At 36.6% G+C, this 17398-nt stretch overlaps 1 protein-coding gene across 2 annotated transcripts in view; it reads left to right on the top strand.

Annotated features, from left to right (window-relative positions):
• NUCKS1 (nuclear casein kinase and cyclin dependent kinase substrate 1) overlaps window positions 1-16464 on the top strand; it is a 29050-nt gene extending 12586 nt beyond the window's left edge. The window contains exons 2-7 of one of the 2 annotated variants that reach the window (XM_045841414.1): window positions 6718-6767; window positions 9059-9164; window positions 12165-12220; window positions 12832-12984; window positions 14206-14352; window positions 15304-16464. In XM_045841414.1, coding sequence (XP_045697370.1) covers window positions 6718-6767; window positions 9059-9164; window positions 12165-12220; window positions 12832-12984; window positions 14206-14352; window positions 15304-15503 — 712 coding nt within the window. In that variant the 3' untranslated portion in view covers window positions 15504-16464. Of the gene's footprint in view, window positions 1-6717; window positions 6768-9058; window positions 9165-12164; window positions 12221-12831; window positions 12985-14202; window positions 14353-15303 lie in introns of both variants that reach the window. The other variant, XM_045841413.1, reaches the window with a different exon arrangement.
• Window positions 16465-17398: the final 934 nt, after the last annotated feature.

The raw sequence follows: 17398 nt of genomic DNA, 5'->3' as shown, positions 1-17398 counted from the left end.
AACTTTGATAGGTTTTGTGAGTGCTTAAGCTCTAAATAGTGATTAGTTGGGCGGGGGGGGGGGTAGGGATTGGGCTGTGGATCAATAACACTTTTTTGTGTGTGAAGAGATTTTGGAAATCTCTTTTTGCAATCCACTTTTTATTCTAAAACAGTGGCTCTCAGCCGTTTTTGATGACGTTCTAATAAATACATTTGACTTGGTAATTTGTACACATAAGTACACACACACCTGAAACAAGTTTCAGGAATTTAGTATTCAGGCACAGCTTTCTCTGATATTTTCAATTTTCTTTTTCTTTTAAAATGCAGGTTATATACCAGTAAATTGATATCAGGACTCATTAATGGGTTGTGACCTATAGATTAAAAAACATTTTTTAAGGGCCTCATTCATCTGATGAAATGATATTTTTACCACCTAGGCCTAGGTGATCTATGCAGGCTGGCTATTTTGGGTTTCTCAGAACTCAGATTTCAAATGTACTCTGCCTAATGAGAAACTTGTTATATTCTAGAAAATCAGCAAGGTGGTTTTGTTCTTCCCTGACCAGAACAATATAAATTATTCAGGATAAAAAGGTGTGATCAAGCTAAATAAAGTAGTAAATGTCTCTGATTTGCCTTGAGAAAAATGGTTTTGTTTTCCTTAAGTGGTATAAAGTGTAGGGTTTTTAGAAGTTCTCCCTCACCTAGAGCTTGCTTGTTATCTTTCTCCCTATTTTGATGTGCAGGTTTATTATAAAGTAGAACTGGGTTATGTGATCTTAGTTGTTTTCTCATCTAGAAGCTGAGGAGTAAGATGAGATAACCTCAAAGGTGTGATTCCATCTCCGGTGTGATCCTTGACTCTTCAGAATGTTGGCTTTACATACCTCACTTTTCAGGAATATTATGTTTTGGTTTTAGACCTCTGCTGCTATAAGGAAGAAAAAGCATTTGGAGGGTACACTTACCAGTATTTAGTAGAAAGAAGTTGATGATTAGGAGTGGAAGAAAAAAATCCTGTTGCTCTTGAACTGCTGGAGTGATCAGCGTTTGGTGCCCCCAGCACATCTTTTAGTGTTCTCTGGCTTCCCCTGTCCCTCTCTTTTAACTGGTGTGGCAGTGGGGGCTTCTCACCTCAGCCCTCTGGCTATCTATCACCTAGGAATTGGTTCATTGTGTGTGACCAAGGTACACTTAGAACATAAATGGTTTATATGCTTTTAAACTAAGAGTAGGTGCATAATTGAAGTTTTTGTGTCCCAATATTTTGTATTTAAACATTTGTTTTCCTTACAGGGTTCCTTTTTTTAAGAGAGAGAGGGGAAGGGAGAAAGAGAAACATCAATTTGTTGGTCCACTTATTTGTGCATTCATTGGTTGATTCTTGTGTCAGCCTGAACAGGCCAACGCTCTAACCAGCTGAGCTACTGGCTAAGGCACAATTTTCTATTCTAGTGCAAACTTTTAGACCTATTAAGATGGAACTCCAGTTGATGTGAGTGATAGAAATTGATCTGACTTGTATGGTGGCTTTAAAATAGCAACTACTGCTACTTTCTTTGGCTTTAATGGTAACCTGAAAACTTTATCATAAAGTTGGAAATAATATAAAAAAGGGCATTTTGGCATTGCATTTTAATGAAATGAGCAACAAACCTTTTAAGTCATTCTTTCTAAATGGTACTAGAGCCAGTATTCTTAAGATATTTTAAAATTGAGTGACTTATATTCAGGTAATTACGAGTGTTACTTAAGAGTGTTCAAGATTGCAGTGATATTCTGGGTGGAACAAATTAGTGCTTACAAGTTATAATAGCTGCTACTTACTGGATGGTTGTGTACCTGGCACTCACAACAATTTTGAGAGTTAGGTATTGTTATTCCTATTTTACAGGTGAGAAAACTGAAGTTCATTGAGGGGAGGTAACTTGCTCAAGGACATACAACTAGTAAGTGGCAGAGCCAGGATTTAAAACCAATTTAAAAATCTGTTTTTAACCTATAATTCTATATTGAAATTTTATTTTTTCTCCCAGTTCTAGTTGTCGATGCACATTTTACACTGAAGAGTTGGCTTAGCTTTGGCATTTAATTTATAGTATTTTGAGGAAGTAAGAATGTTTCTTTGTTTTCAGCTAGAAGTAGAACTTCTTAAACTTAAATATTTCTCTTAAGGGTTGTGCTTCTATCCCAGTATATCATGTCAGTTTCCAGTTTACATAGGAATAAGTTCATCAAAATGTGTTTCAGCCCTAAATAAGGTAAACTCCAAGTAGTGGAAATAGTATATTGTTTGGAATAGCAGCTTTAAAGGGCAGGAAATAAACAAAACTTATTATAAATCATTATAAGGCTTATTGTGGATGAACCTTGTTATCGTAGATCTTTTATTTTAATTATTTTTCCCTTCTCTCTTTAGCATGTATAGATGGTTGCATTTTTTTGCTAGTTACCTGTAAGACAAGGTTGCTTCTATATTCATGTTTTGCCTTCCTCAGTTTTTATAATTTTGTGATAAAATTACATTTACTCTGGCCATTTTCATGTCATTGAAAATTAAAATGTTTAATGTTTCAAAGGAAGGAGTGGTCTTCTAATTTGAGTTTGAAAAATTTAAATTTAATTGTGTATATGTCAGTATAGTCTACATGTTATTTTTGTAGTTCTACCTGAAAACTAGGACAGGAGAAACTGTATTGTGTTCTGGTCAGTTTGGCTCAGTTGGTTGAGTGTCCTCCTACAAAGCAGGGGTCACTGGTTCAGTTCCTGGTCAGGGCACTTATATAGGTTTCAGTTTGATCCCTAGTCAGTGAGCGTGCAAGAGGCAGCTGATCGATGTTTCTCTCCTCTTTCTCCCTGCCCCCATATCTAAAAATAAATAAAAATCTTTTTTAAAAAAGAAAAAATGTACTACATAGTTCCCTTTTTAATTTTTTAATGTAACGAGTTATTTAATATGGCAGAAACTAAATTTTCTTTTGTTCTTAAGGACGGTGGTAACTAAATGTCTGATAGTCTGAAAACTCCAAGGGCACGCTCATCCTTTGTGCTGATAACCCTTTCCTACCATAATCTTTTGCAGAGGCCAAATCATTCACTCATTAAATATGCATCTCTTGAATTCAGTGTTCCAGATAAAGAAGAGACAGTCCCTGTCCTCAAGAAGTTCACCTTTGTTAGGGAAGACAGATGTTTAGTAATTACACGGTATAAAAGAATCAAAGGTGTTGAAGTGAGGTTGAACCTGTTATGAGTGGGGAGTGATATGAAAGTATTTGGGGCCAAGGAGCAGCATAACCAATAGGAAACAACGTAATTGGAGGAATTACAAAGTTCCTGGGGTGCTTTAAATGGCAAGAGATGAGACTTTAAGGAGATGGGATTTTATCCTTTAACATATCTCATAAAATTAGGTTTCTAACAGATCTCTTCAATTTGATCCTAAGAACAAAAAGTTCAGAAAACATTTGAGTGCCTGCTTTTTTCTTGCTCTGTATCAGAAACGTGGGGTAAGGTGTGGGTATTACTTTCAGAAGGCTCAGGTTAGTGAATAAAAAAATGGTATAGTGAGCTCTGGCTGGTGTGGCTCAGTGGATTGAGCTCCAGCCTGCAAACTAAAGGGCCACTGGTTCAACTCCTAGTCAGGGCACCTGCCTAGGTTACAGTCCAGGTTCCCTGTAGGGAGTATGGAAGAGTCAACCACATAGTGATGTTTCTCTCCCTCTCTTTGTCCCCCCTTCACCTCTCTCAAAATAAATAAAATCTTTTCTTGAAAAAAATGGTATGGCAATACATGTTAAAATATGTAGTAGGCAAAAGAATAATTGACCATTTGCAATGGAAAAGAATTGTTTACCATTAAATTTTAATACTTAATTTATAGAATAACTTCTTAGATCTGTCAGCAACTTAGGCAATCAGTTTCAACAGAGGAGGACCTAAGGCCAAGAGAAATTAAGCGATTTGCTTTGATGTTCTAGAACCAGAACTCAGGATTTTTACTAACAAAGATTCTGTACTTATTACTGTATGATTATTTTCTGGAGTGTTCCCTAGTGATACACTAAGAAAGTAACTATCTTTGTCAAACTGCTAGAAAGTTCTTTATGTTGAACCCGCACTTAATTGGATCAGCGACATTTACTACTACTCGTTTTAAAGCCCTAAAGTAGCAGACATGTTTTCCCTTATTCAAGTTAAAAATCCAGTTTATTCGGTTGTTCTTCATATGACTACGTTTTACCATTCTAGTTCCCCTCCTTAACATTGAATGTATTTTTTTGATTTATGGTACCCAGAAATTGTACTGATATTTGAGTAGCGATCCCACCAGCACAGAAAGCCAGAATAATTATGGCTGCGATTTCAGAAACTGTACATTAGTTATTAGTGATTAAGATTTTAAACTCCCCATTCTGGATGCTTTCCTTCCGCTGGTTCCACATCCCATACTCTGTGACCCTAAGTAGTGCCGAAAATCATCGTCTTCGCATTATGATCATAACACTGTTTCTTATGGCAATCTGTCATTAAAAATCACTTTTGGTAGAACATGGTAGGCATTTGATTACCAGCACCTCCCCCCCAAATAGTTTGTTTTTTAGAAAGAAAGATATTTTCCTTTTCCTTTTAATTATGGTAAAATAATAAATTTAACATCCTAACCATTTTTAAATGCACAGTTCAGTAATGTTAAATACATTCACTTTTTTGTACACCCAACCTCCAGCACTCTTCCTCTTGCAAAACTGAAAGTGCATATGCCATTAACTCGCCGTTTCTCCCTACCCCAGCTCCTGGCACCTACTGTGCTGCTTTCTGTCTGTGAACTTGACTACTCTGTACAGCATATAAGTGATACTGTCATATTTTTAAATTAGCCTTTCTAATAGAATGATGGTATCTTTGACATATAAACTCAACTTATAACAAAACTACTAGTCCACTGTTGACTGGAAGCCTTACCAATAGCATAAGCAATTCATTAACACATTTGTATGTTACATGTATTATAATATTATATTAATACAATAAAGTAAGCTACAGAAAACTGTTACTAAGAAAATAGTATGGAAGAGAAAATACATTTACAGTACTGTATTTATTGATACTGTAAGTTTGTCTCATCTGTTTACAGGATGAAAAAAATCTAATAAGTGGACCTGTGCATTTCAAACCCATCTTGCTCAAGGCTCAGGTGTAGTTAGAGCATAGTTTTTAGTTTTGCATCTTGACTCACTGAGGTAGTAAATTCAGAAGATAATTCATTGATGGTAGACTGAAGAAAAACTGAAGGAAAAAATTCCTTAAAAACCTTTCTTTTTTCTCTGAAGCATGGGATATGGCTATATGTTCTTCAACATCAACATCTAAGCCCCAAATATGTTCTTAGAATTCATTCCTACACCTATCATTTTGCGTATTATACACAGGTTATTTGTACCTGTGCTTGAATTCTGATCATCCTGTCTTTGAATTTAAATGGTATCTTAGCTCTGGCTGGTGGGGCTCAGTGGATTGAGCACGAGCCTGCAAAGCAAAGGGTTGCCGGTTTGACTTCCAGTCAGGGCACATGCCTGAATTGTGGGCCAGGTCCCCAGTAGTGGGTATGTGAGAGGCAACGACACATTGATGTTTCTCTCCTTCTCTTTCTCCTTTCTCCTCTGTCAAAAAATAAATAAAATCTTTTGAAAAATTAAAAATAAAAAAATAAGTGGTATCTTAATCTTTATTATAAAACCGGGAATATCCCTCTGCTCTGGTTTAAGTGTACTTGGTGGCATGTTTCTCCTCACCCTTTCAGTTCACTTGTTCAGTATCATTTAGTCACAGTGCATGTGAGGCTCCTTTGGGAGCCAGGCTGTCTGGGTTCCCACGTGAAAGCTTCTATACAGTGTGGGGCAAAAGTAGGTTTACTATTGTTTGTATGGAAAAGAATACAATAAATAATAATATAAGAACAAACTGTTCAGCATACTCACAACTGTAAACCTACTTTGCCCCATTCTGTATTTTTGGAGGAGGAATTTTAAACGTTCAGGTTTTTAGAATATAAAGTAGGAAAATGGAAATTAAGGTTTATTTGAGATGTTAAAGAGATGCCTTATGTAGTAGGAAGTACTTAACATCATTGAGTCAAATAGACACATAAATTCAGTAGATTTTCATATTTTTCTTATTTATAGACCCTTCAATAAAAAGAATCTTTTGAGTGGGTCAGTTTTTTTTCTTTCCCATCTTTGTAAGGCTTAACTTACTGTCACCATTATTTATATATTATAATGTAATTATATTATATTTAAAAAATCACTTCATCTTGGAAAAAACTCAGTAATAACTTGTCTATCAAGTGTACATAGATGTGTGTATGTAGCGGTAAGAAAACATTTACAGTTTTGGTTTGTACACATGTGATATCTCTATATAGTGAAGATAGAAGAAGGTAGTTTGCGTCATTTTGCTGTTTTATGTATATGTGTTTGGGGTTGTTTGTGGGAAGGAATAATATTTGAGTGATCACTGAGGTGAGCAATACGAGGATTGTAGCTTGAAACACTTGGTTTAAGCTGCATGTTACTGTAACAAAATGGTGTTTGGCAGAGGTGGGGACTTACTGAAAAAAAAAATTTTCAAAGAGCTAGTTCTAGTTCTGCGTATGAAAAATGTGTTCTAATATCTTAGAAACACCCTACGTTTTTATAATCTTAATTAGAATCTCTTCTTTCTACAGAAATAGGAAGGTCGTTGATTATTCACAGTTTCAGGAATCTGATGATGCTGGTAAGTTTTGCTGTTTCAGTAAATTTTAAGTTGGACCCTAGTGGAAGCATCACCAGCTTATGAACTTTTTCATAATGCTGTCAGAACATTTTATTTATTTTTAGACTGTATGTATGTAAATTACATCAAGCTCTGTGTTATACAAAACAGAAGTTGAACTTGTGTAGATTTTAACTTTTCCTTGATACAAATACTTGAATTATTTTTTTCTTACCTGGTTTTGTAGTCCAGAGTTTAAATGTGCAGTAATTCTAATGCAATGTTTATTAGTTAATATATCTCCTGCTATAATCACAGTTTAAACTTGTAACTTTTAATAGGGAGTGTTAAATTTTTTACATAGTAAAGTCACTAAGATGACAGTATTTTGTGAAATAACTTTGATTTGTGAACCATCATAGGATGAGAAGTGGATCTTTAATCTTAGTTGTAACAGGTTTCTTTAGAATATGATGTTTTTTTTCTTTTTAAAAAATTATTCATTGATTTTAGAGAAAGGGGGGAGGGGAAAAGAAGAAAAGAGAGACAGAGAAACATCAGTTTGTTTTTCCCCTTATTTATGCATTCATTGGTCACTTTTTGTATGTCACCTGACTGGGAATCGAGCCCACGACCTGCAGCATATTAGGACGATGCCCTAACTAGCTGAGCTACCCAACTGAGTTACTCCGCCAGGGCTAGAATATGCTATTTCTAATCTCATTGTTTTCCAGGTACATTTACTATTCTTTTTTCTTTCTTTTTTTTTTTTTAGATCTAATTTTACTATATAAGTAATATATGCACTTTGGGAGAATTTAGAAAATACAGAAATATATAAGGGAGAGTAAAAACAATAAAAATAATAATCCAAACTCCCAGATGGAGTACTAACACTTATTAAATGCTTGCTAAATGTTAGTATTAATTCTTTTAATCCTCAGAACAATCCAGGATGTATATTATTGTTTCCATTCTGCAGATAAAGAAACAGGCAAAGCTATTACACAAGATCCCTTAGCCAGCAAATAGACATTTTAGCCATTTTGTTGAAAAAGCTTTTGACTTTTTTTTCCCTTAAAAAAAAAATAAATCTAGTTGAAGCCTTGCTGTAGAATTTTGGATTCTGTCACTCTCCCACCACATCCCTACTTATGAGTATCTTCCTCATGTTATTAGAAGTTACTTGAGGCTTGACCAGATAACTCAATTTTTAGAACATTGTCCTGGTACACCAACATAGTGGGTTTGATGCCCAGTCAGGGCACAAACAAGAATCAACCAATGAATGCATAACCAAGTGGAACAACAAATTGATATCTCCCTCCCCCCCTCTCTCCCCCCTCCCTCTTTCTCCCTCTCTCTCCCTCTCCTCTCTCTGTCTTTAAAATCAATTTTTTTAAAAAAAATTTACTGAGCACTGGCTGGAGTGGCTCAGTGGATTGAGTGCCGGCCTGTGAACCAAAAGGTCACCAGTTCTATTCCCAGTCTGGGCACATGTCCGGGTTGCAGGCCAGGTCCCCAGTTAGGGGCATGTGAGAGGCAACTGATCAATATTTCTCTCACACATTGATGTTTCTCTCCCTCTCTTTCTCCCTCCCTTCCCTTCTTTCTAAAAATAAATAAAATCTTTTTTTAAAAAGTTACTTGAAAAATTCCTATTAATGGTAATAAGATATTCCATAATAGAATTTATAATGTGTCTAACACTTATTAATTGTTTAAGCTCCAGACTACTTCCAGATCCTCACCATTATGTATAATGGTGTAGTAAACTGTTTTAGAAATAATCACCTTAAGGCAGGGTAATTTTCTTGAGTTTAATAGGTCTTTTGAAATTGGAGGTGTTTTCCTCAAGTGCCAGAGTATACTATAATTGATACTTTAAAAAGAATTACTTGATAACAGAAATTGTATTATGATTGAGGAATTGTGGGATCTTTACATTCTAAAATGCTTATAATAATATACTCATTGCTATAATAGTTTTAAAATATGAAGATGAGGGAACATGGGAAAATATTTAATAAAGAGGTAGGATATAAAATGATAAGAGATATTTGGCTATGGATATATTAAAATATATACACATGAGGACTAGAGGGTAATATGCAGAAATGGAGATGATTGAGTTAAGGTGGTGGGACTGGGACAGGAGAACTTGTTTTTAAGTGAAAATAAAAAATTATGTGGGAAATCCTGCCCCTCATCATTTGAATAGCACGAGAGATAATTATTTCAGTAAATACAGTGGTAATTTCTACATGTTAAAATCACAACATAGTTTATTGACTTTGAAAAATGCTGTTTAGATGAAGATTATGGAAGAGATTCGGGCCCTCCTGCTAAGAAAATTCGATCATCTCCTCGAGAAGCTAAAAATAAGAGGCGATCTGGAAAGAATTCACAGGAAGACAGGTAAGAGGCCTTGTTACATTGTTCCTGCTCACACTGTCAGCCACTGTCAGGCGAGGGTGGCTTCTGACCTCTAAACTAGTAGAGTCTTCATTTCTTTTGGGAAGGCACTAATGGTCCACTTTAATGTGCATATTTAATCTTGACTTAGGCAGGGCTTCTGAGACTAGAGGCTGGTCTCTTTAAGGTCATGAGGCTTGCTTGGACTCAGCCTGGAATCCAAGGTGACCTCCAAGAATGCCTTAGTTGCCACCTCAAACCTTTGAACATAAGCAGAAAGATTGCTTAAGTATGTAATTTGTTTCCTAATGTTAGTATTGATATTTTCATTATAGTAATAGCAAAGAATGAGTGATCTTTCTCATTCAGTTACAAATCACTGGTAGAATCATTACTAAAGCTTAGAAAATTTTAAGTGTATAGTCTGCCAAGTTTTACTGCCTATAAGCAATTCTCCTTTGTTTAGGTAATTTGATCATTCAGGGACATCTGCCTTCCCTTAGGTTGTTTGTTTGTTTGTTTTAAAGATTGTATTTATTAATTTTTAGAGAGTGGGAAGAGGAGGGAGACAGAAAGGGAGAGAAACATCAGTGTGTGGTTGCCTCTTGCGTGCCCCCCACTGGGGACCCAGCCCACAACCCAGGCATGTGCCCGGGCTGGGAATTGAACGGGTAACCCTTTGGTTCACAGGCCAACATCCAATCCACTGAGGCATACCAGCAGGGCCAAAGTCTGTTTTTTAACCGTTGAGCTATATTACTTCCAAATAATACTATTAAGTATTTGCAGTTCAAAGACCAATATTAGTCTTTAGTATTAGACTAGTGAGAGAACAATATTTCTCACTAGTTCTAGATATTTACTGGCAAGCACTAAAATCACTATAATAAAGCTCCAGGCAGCAGTCTTACCATTCTGAATTTATGGGATGCTAAATTTGCAGATATAACAATATTAAATATATACAGTAACCTAATATTTATGTTTGCTTGTATTGCTAACATCTAATATTTTCTTTCTTGGAAAATTTCAGAAAAATGTGGGTAAACAAATTTTTCACAGTTTCATAGTATATCTCTCTAATCCAGTTTTATATAGCAGCCCAGTAATATATTTTATTATATTAAGTATATTTCTTCTAAGAATGAGCTTCCTTGTAGGCTGTTATAATGTCTCCTTGATGTAATTGATACCTAACCTAAATTTTCTCTTGTTGTAGTCACTCGGTTTTTTTATTCTCTCCAAAGTGTCAGGAGTGCTTGAAGTAAATACAGCTTTTATTGCCATTATATGTTTAGCCCTTGGACCATATTATGTTGATTTTTCCATTGGTCTCTACTTAAAAGCTCAGCTTTTGCCCTGACTGGTGTGGCTGAATGAGTTGAGTGTCGTCTTGCAAACCAAAAGGTTACTGGTTTGATTCTCAGCCAGGGCACCTGCCTCGGTTGCTGGCCAGATCCCTGGTTGGGGAACATGCAACGGGCAAGCAGTCGATGTTTCTTTCACACATCAGTGTTTCTCTCCCTCTCTTCCCCTTTCTAAAACTAAATAAATAAAATCTTTTTTTAAAATGTTTTTTAAAAGCTCAGCTATTAACTTGGCTTTGCTCTAATAGGACTCAAGGATTAATGGTTTCTATAAATTCAATAATAAAAGAACTTGAGAAAAGTCATATAATTTATTGTTGTAGACTTGTGAATTAAATGCTTATTTTACATAAAAACATTTCTATAGAACAGTTACAGCTCTGGGTGCTGTGGCTCAGTGGATTGAGCACTGGCCTGAGAACTGAACAGTTGTAGGTTCGATTCCCAGTCAGGGCACATGTCTTGTCCTGGTCAGGGCACATGTCTTGGTTGCAGGCCAGGTTCTCAGTTGGGGGCGTGCAAGAGGCAACCAATGAATGTTTCTCTCACACATCAAAGTTTCTCTTCCTCTCTTTCTGCCTCCCTTCCCCCCTCTCTAAAACATAAATAAAATTTTTAATAAAATTTTTTTTTTTTTAAGTAACAGTTACAAGTTTCAGAATTATAGTTTCTTGCATCAGATTGCTTAGTAAAGAAATATGTTTGTTTTTTTTTCTTCACTTAGGAATCTTGGGTCTGGTAGTTTGTCATTTGAGTGTGGTCTAGATTATGGAAATACCAAGAGATTTACAAGACCTACTGTTTAAGAAAGAAAAGCTATGAAGAGAATTTTTATGTATGACTTTTGTTTTTTTGTTTGTCAGAATTTCTCAGGAAATCATAAAATTTTAGCACTGAAGAATACCAAGTGATTTGCCTGAGATCATAAAACTAATGACAAAAACAGGACACTAGAACCCAGATTCCTGAGATAAGATTTGTGAGGACATAAAGTATGCATCTTTGAGACTTTAAAAGTTGTTTTATGAAACTTTTCATTGAGCTTTGAAACTTCTTATTCTATTTTGCAGTGATCTAGAGCTCACTTTCATTTTCTCCAGGATACCAAGCAGGCCCGTGTGCTCATGTTTCTCATGTATAGAAACAGTGGAGGCAAAAAAATATTTAGTTAATATTTTTATTTTTTTAGATAAACTTTAGACATAATGTAATTTATGTAACTGAATTCCAATTTCCTCTAATAACTATATTGGTGCTGTCCATTTATTTGCTTATTTTACCACCATCGACACATTATACAATGGTGGTATTTCTATATTCTGCCTTTAACAACCAAGAACTTTTTTCCTTATTAAATGTTTTTTGAGAAATTTTCAACCTGTGTTGAGATGCCTTCTTTTTTTTACCTTTGGGTTTTTAGAAGCAGTATTTTCCAAAAGTAAGTAAAAATTGTGCTTAATCACCAACATCCCTATAAAGGAGGGAAATAATGGAAGCAACTTTACTCCTCAGCACTGTTTGAATTTTATATGAATAAGAAGGTTTTCTTCAGTGTTCTTCAGTCAGATACCAGGGATCTACATTCATTTAGATTTTGATCTAATAACTTAAATTTTTTTACTCCTTCCCCTTATAGTGAAGACTCAGAAGAAAAAGATGTGAAGACCAAGAAGGATGATTCTCACTCAGCAGGTAATAAACAATATTTAATGTAATAGATGTAATTCTCTTTATATATTTATTCATTGGACATTTTAATATGCAGGCTTCTTTTTTTTTTTAGTTTTTATCTATTTTTTAGAGAAGGGGGAAAGGAGGGAAACATCAGTGTGTGGTTGCCTCTCATGTGGCCCCCACCACGGACCTGGCCTGCAACCCAGGCATGTGCCCTGACTGGGAATCGAACTGGCGACCCTTTGGTTCGCAACCTGTGCTCAATCCACTGAGCTATACCATCCAGGGCCAAATATGTGGTTTAATAGTAATGCCTGGCATTATTGTAAATACAAGTTTAAAGTGTGTTATAAGAAGCATGTGTTTACACCTAAATTTGGCTTTATTTTTATTTAAAACTAAATGCATAAGTTATTTTGTATGTAATAGTGGGGTACTTAATCTTATTCAAGTTCATTCTTTGAATTGTAGCTCCTCTTCTGTTGGAATTTTTAAGGATAGATTTTATCCTTTTTGAATGAAATAAAGCTGCAGGTTATATCTCATAATGGCCATTGCATTGGCTTTTCTGGTTAGTTGTCAAATAAACACAAATCTTGGATTAGTGCATCATAACATTGATATTGCAGAGGACAGTGAAGATGAAAAAGAAGATCATAAAAACGTGCGCCAGCAACGGCAGGCAGCCTCCAAAGCGGCGTCTAAACAGAGAGAGATGCTCATGGAAGATGTGGGCAGTGAAGAAGAACCAGAAGAAGAGGATGAGGCACCATTCCAGGAGAGTACGTACATTTGGCTGGTGCCTTAGTCTTTTTTTTTTTTTTTTTTTTTAAGGCTTTATTTATTTTGAGAGAGAGAGGAAGGTAGGGAGAAAGAGAGGGAGAGAAATATCAATGTGTGGATGCCTCTCGTATGCCTCCTACTGGGAACCGGGCTTGCAACCCAGGCTTGCGCCCTGACTGGGAATCGAACCAACAACCTTTTGCTTCTCAGTTCGGTGCTGTATCCACTGAGCCACACCAGCCAGGGCTGGTGCCTTCATCCTGATTGTAGTTTGTGTCCTTGACTGCTTTGGCAGTTTTTAGGGGGGTGTTAAGTGTTAACAAATGGCCCCTTAAATTACTCATTGTTAGAAGAGATGATGGCTTTGACATCTATTGATATTGTAAAAGATTCAAAGATTATCATGACTATGCTGTTCATCATTTGTACTTAAATACTCAATAAACGATTGTTAGAACAATAGTTACACAGTGGATATTGTGATTAAGATTTGTATTCTGGCCTGGTGGAGAAGGGTGTAGAGCTCTTCCCGACAAAAAGTGTTAGTAACAGAATTTAGATGTTTCAGGGGTTATTCAGATTAATTAGTTACATGTGTTATTGCTTTGTATGTAATTTTCTTGTCTCATTTATTCATGTTTGCACCAAGCACATGATGTCGATTCAGTTTTATTTCCCTGGTCTCACCAGTATTATTTGGGAATGATATCAGTACCACACGTTACTTGATAGCTTCAGTTTTCTTTTTTCTTTTCTCTTTTAAGATTTTATTTATTTATTTTTAGAGAGGGAAGGGAGGGAGAAAGAGAAAGAAACATCAATGTGCGGTTGCTGGGGGTCATGGCCTGCAACCCAGGCATGTGCCCTGACTGGGAATCGAACCTGCAACACTTTGGTTCACAGCCCGCGCTCAATCCACTGAGCTACGCCAGCCAGGGCTAGCTTCAGTTTTCATTCAGATTAAGTTTTATCCCTTGCTGTGTTCAACCTACTCTTCAAACAAGTTAGTCATGTTAACCCACACCCACACCCACACACACTTTACAGGTGGGGGTCAGTGATGACTCCCACCAAATGGGCAGTACAGCAGCAGCTAGAATCCAGGAGTGTTTGGCTCCCAGGTCCCATCCTCCAGTCATTCTTAGTGCTTTCTCCCTTTGTTCACTTAGAAGGATGTGTACATTAAGTTGGACGTTGAAATTCTTCTTTCCTCTCAGAAGATTCCGGCAGTGATGAAGATTTTCTAATGGAAGATGATGATGATAGTGACTATGGCAGTTCAAAAAAGAAAAACAAAAAGATGGTTAAGAAGTCCAAACCTGAGAGAAAAGAAAAGAAAATGCCCAAACCCAGGCTAAAGGCTACAGGTGAGTTCTGCAGAACTGAAGTTATATTACTGCTTTTGAAAAATTTTATGAACTAATTAACTTTCTTTACGGAAATTCTTCATTAGAGAGTGGCATTGGCCACACAGTTAGTTAAGAATACATGGATTCTGAAAGGACCGTGTATTCTTCACCTGGAAGTGTTGCTTATTTATTAATAAGAACTCTAATCCCTCCAAGAGCCTGGTGGCTTAGCCCTGTTCTTCAACTCCTGCCAAACCATCAGTAAGATTTGGGAATGACCTATTTGTGTCAGGCACGGTGTTAGGAACACTGTGTCAACAGAGCTATCCCTGCCCTTTTTCCCACCAGGAACCCAATCCCAGCAGCTAGTGAAGACTTGGAACTGTGGAAACGTGCACCTACATACAGCAGTTCATTCTGCGTTCTGGTCACTGCGCCAGCCTCTGTGTTAGCGGAATAAAGTCACACTGACCACATGCAGTCATTTTCTCCGAGGCCCGTGGTTTCTGCCCGATGTTCCCCTGGTCAGAGCTAGTTTGTCATTAAATCAGAAAGTTAGATTTGTTTTTTTATTCTAGCAAGTGGAACCTTGTGATTTTTAAACCTTTTACTCATCATTTCTTATTGTTGGGAATCCCAGAACTGTCTGATTATTTGATGGCTTCAGATTCTACTCAGATTGTCATATCCTTTCTTCTTCTTGACCCACTTTTAAGCACAAACAGCATTCCGTTTCACAAGCCACTAGGATGATGTGCAGTGTCTGCAGCGTCTGTTTCTTTAGCATGAGCGTAACCGCTTACGCGACACCGCAGTTCTGGTAAAGAGGGGTTGGAGACCAGTGTCCGCCTTGGTTTTTAGTAAATGGTCTTTATAGCTTTTATTCTGGTGGATTGTTTGGTTTTGTAGTTGATTTTTTATTAAAGTCTTTGTCTTCCCTTCCCCAATTTGGTATTTCTCTTCCCTCAGTGACGCCAAGCCCTGTGAAAGGCAAAGGGAAAGTGGGTCGCCCCACAGCTTCAAAGGCATCAAAGGAAAAGACTCCTTCTCCCAAAGAAGACGACGAGGAACCAGAAAGCCCCCCAGAGAAGAAGACATCTGCCAGCCCCGCGCCCGAGAAGTCTGGGGATGAAGGGTCTGAAGATGAAGCCCCGTCTGGGGAGGATTAAAAGTGATGATGGTTTGGGAGAGATTTTATTTAAAAAACAAAAAACAAAAAAAAGGAAAAAAGAAAACGGGGAAAAAAGAAAACCTACATAAGATAGAACATGGTTTTGGCTATGGCTTGACTCATGGGCTTTCAACGCTTTTTTTCCTTTTGTTGAAAATAACATCTTCTCTCTTTTTTAAAAAAATTTTTTTAATTAAGAAAACCATTGTATGTTTAATTTACTTTTTTGTCTATTGGTCTTTTCTTTGCCACCACCCTCTCCTCCCTCGCTTTTTCAATGAAAGCTGTGTCAAATTAATCACTGGATCAACTGCTTCATCTTTTTATTTTTAATGGATGGCATACCACAGTTGTAAAGCAATAAGATTTGAGATGAACACTATGGAAATGTTGCTTTTTGCTAGACAGTAGCAAGTTGAGCAGTAATCAAAAAACATTAGAAGGGTTTTGGTTCAAAACGATTGCCTCTTTCTCTACTTAGACTTTTTAAAAAATCAATTGTCAAGTTTATTTTTTACCTTGGGGCAGGGCAGGGAGTAGGTTACCTGACCTTGTTTGAGGGTGTGGGTTTTTTGTGGGGTTTTTTTGTTGTTGTTTTGTTTTTGTTTTTTTGTTGTTTTTTATTTCATTTCATCACTTGTTATCTCAAAGAGATTCAGAGCCAGTGACCCTTTTATCCTGCTACAGTCTTTAAGAAATTTAAAAAACAAAAACAAACAAAACAAAAAAACAAGGGCCTCTAAAACTTAAATCATGCTCAGTTTCCTACTTGATTCTCTAATGGTTCATGTTTTAAAATCTGTGTATATCCTGTTTCTTGGATAAAATTTTGCCAAGGATAAAAAAAACGAACAAACCTAGAATTTAAATGGCAAGTCTATATTATCACAGTGGATTTCTTCTCAAACTGACAATGTTTAGGTTTTAAGCAAATAAAATACCAGTTAATGTGAAACTCATTCACAAAGACTTGCGATTTTTTCCTTTATGAAAACAAAGAATTGAAATTCTTTTATGCCATAAATGTGCATGCATTCAGATCCCATGAACTGTGCTGTTTTTATTTGAGGATAGAACATTTTCCTTTTCGTATGCCTGTCCTCCCCAGGTCTTCATGGAGGCACGGTGTGAAGGGCATCTCTTGGCTTCCTGCTGCAGTGGAGGGCACCGCTGCATACCTCCCCCCAGTGCCTACCAGCCCTGCTATAGGACATGACTTCTCCTGGCTCTGTCTTCACTTCCCATCCTGTGTTTTGTGGGTGTGTGTTCAGTGCTCCCACACTATTCAGTTTGCCTTTTTTTTTTTTAACTGGTGCGCCTGCTTACTGTTCATGTTGCTTAAAGCAGGAGTTGATGGGGTACAGCAGGGCTAGAGAAAGCATGCATTCGGGAGGCCTGTGTGCAGTTGATAACAGACTTTCCATGCCTTATGGAAGCAGTCGGGAGATAGATCTGTAAGTTTGATCCTTCACATCCTGACACCTTAAGCTTCTGGGAGCAAGGGTCAGGGGCCTTAGCGTGCTAAGAAGTTCAAAAATTAGTGAAATTTAACCTCTGCCTTTTTATTTAGGTTTGCTTCCTTAATATTTTACTTACGCAATTTTTTTTCCTTTCAATTACAGCATATTTTTCTGTCAGGCAATGTGGCTTTCTTTCAGGTGTTCCTAGAACAAAAGGTTATTTAAGGAATATTTTTACTCTGATTATTAAGACACTTTAATATTTTTACTTTGTGATTAAAAAAAAATAATAACACCCAGTGACAGAGAGTCATTTCACTGTTGCACTATGTGTTAAAGATTGAATTTGAAGATTGTAGTACTAGGCCAAAAATGCAAAGCTTGAACATAAGTAGAAGTTGGATTGTTACCTAAAGATTATTCTGTTTGCTTT

The sequence above is a fragment of the Phyllostomus hastatus genome, unplaced genomic scaffold (genome assembly GCF_019186645.2).
Source record: "Phyllostomus hastatus isolate PE091 unplaced genomic scaffold, TTU_PhHast_1.1 phas_contig_36, whole genome shotgun sequence".
NCBI lineage: Eukaryota > Metazoa > Chordata > Mammalia > Chiroptera > Phyllostomidae > Phyllostomus > Phyllostomus hastatus.
The sequence above is the reverse complement of the archived record's forward strand: the minus strand, read 5'-3'. Positions and strand labels throughout refer to the sequence as shown.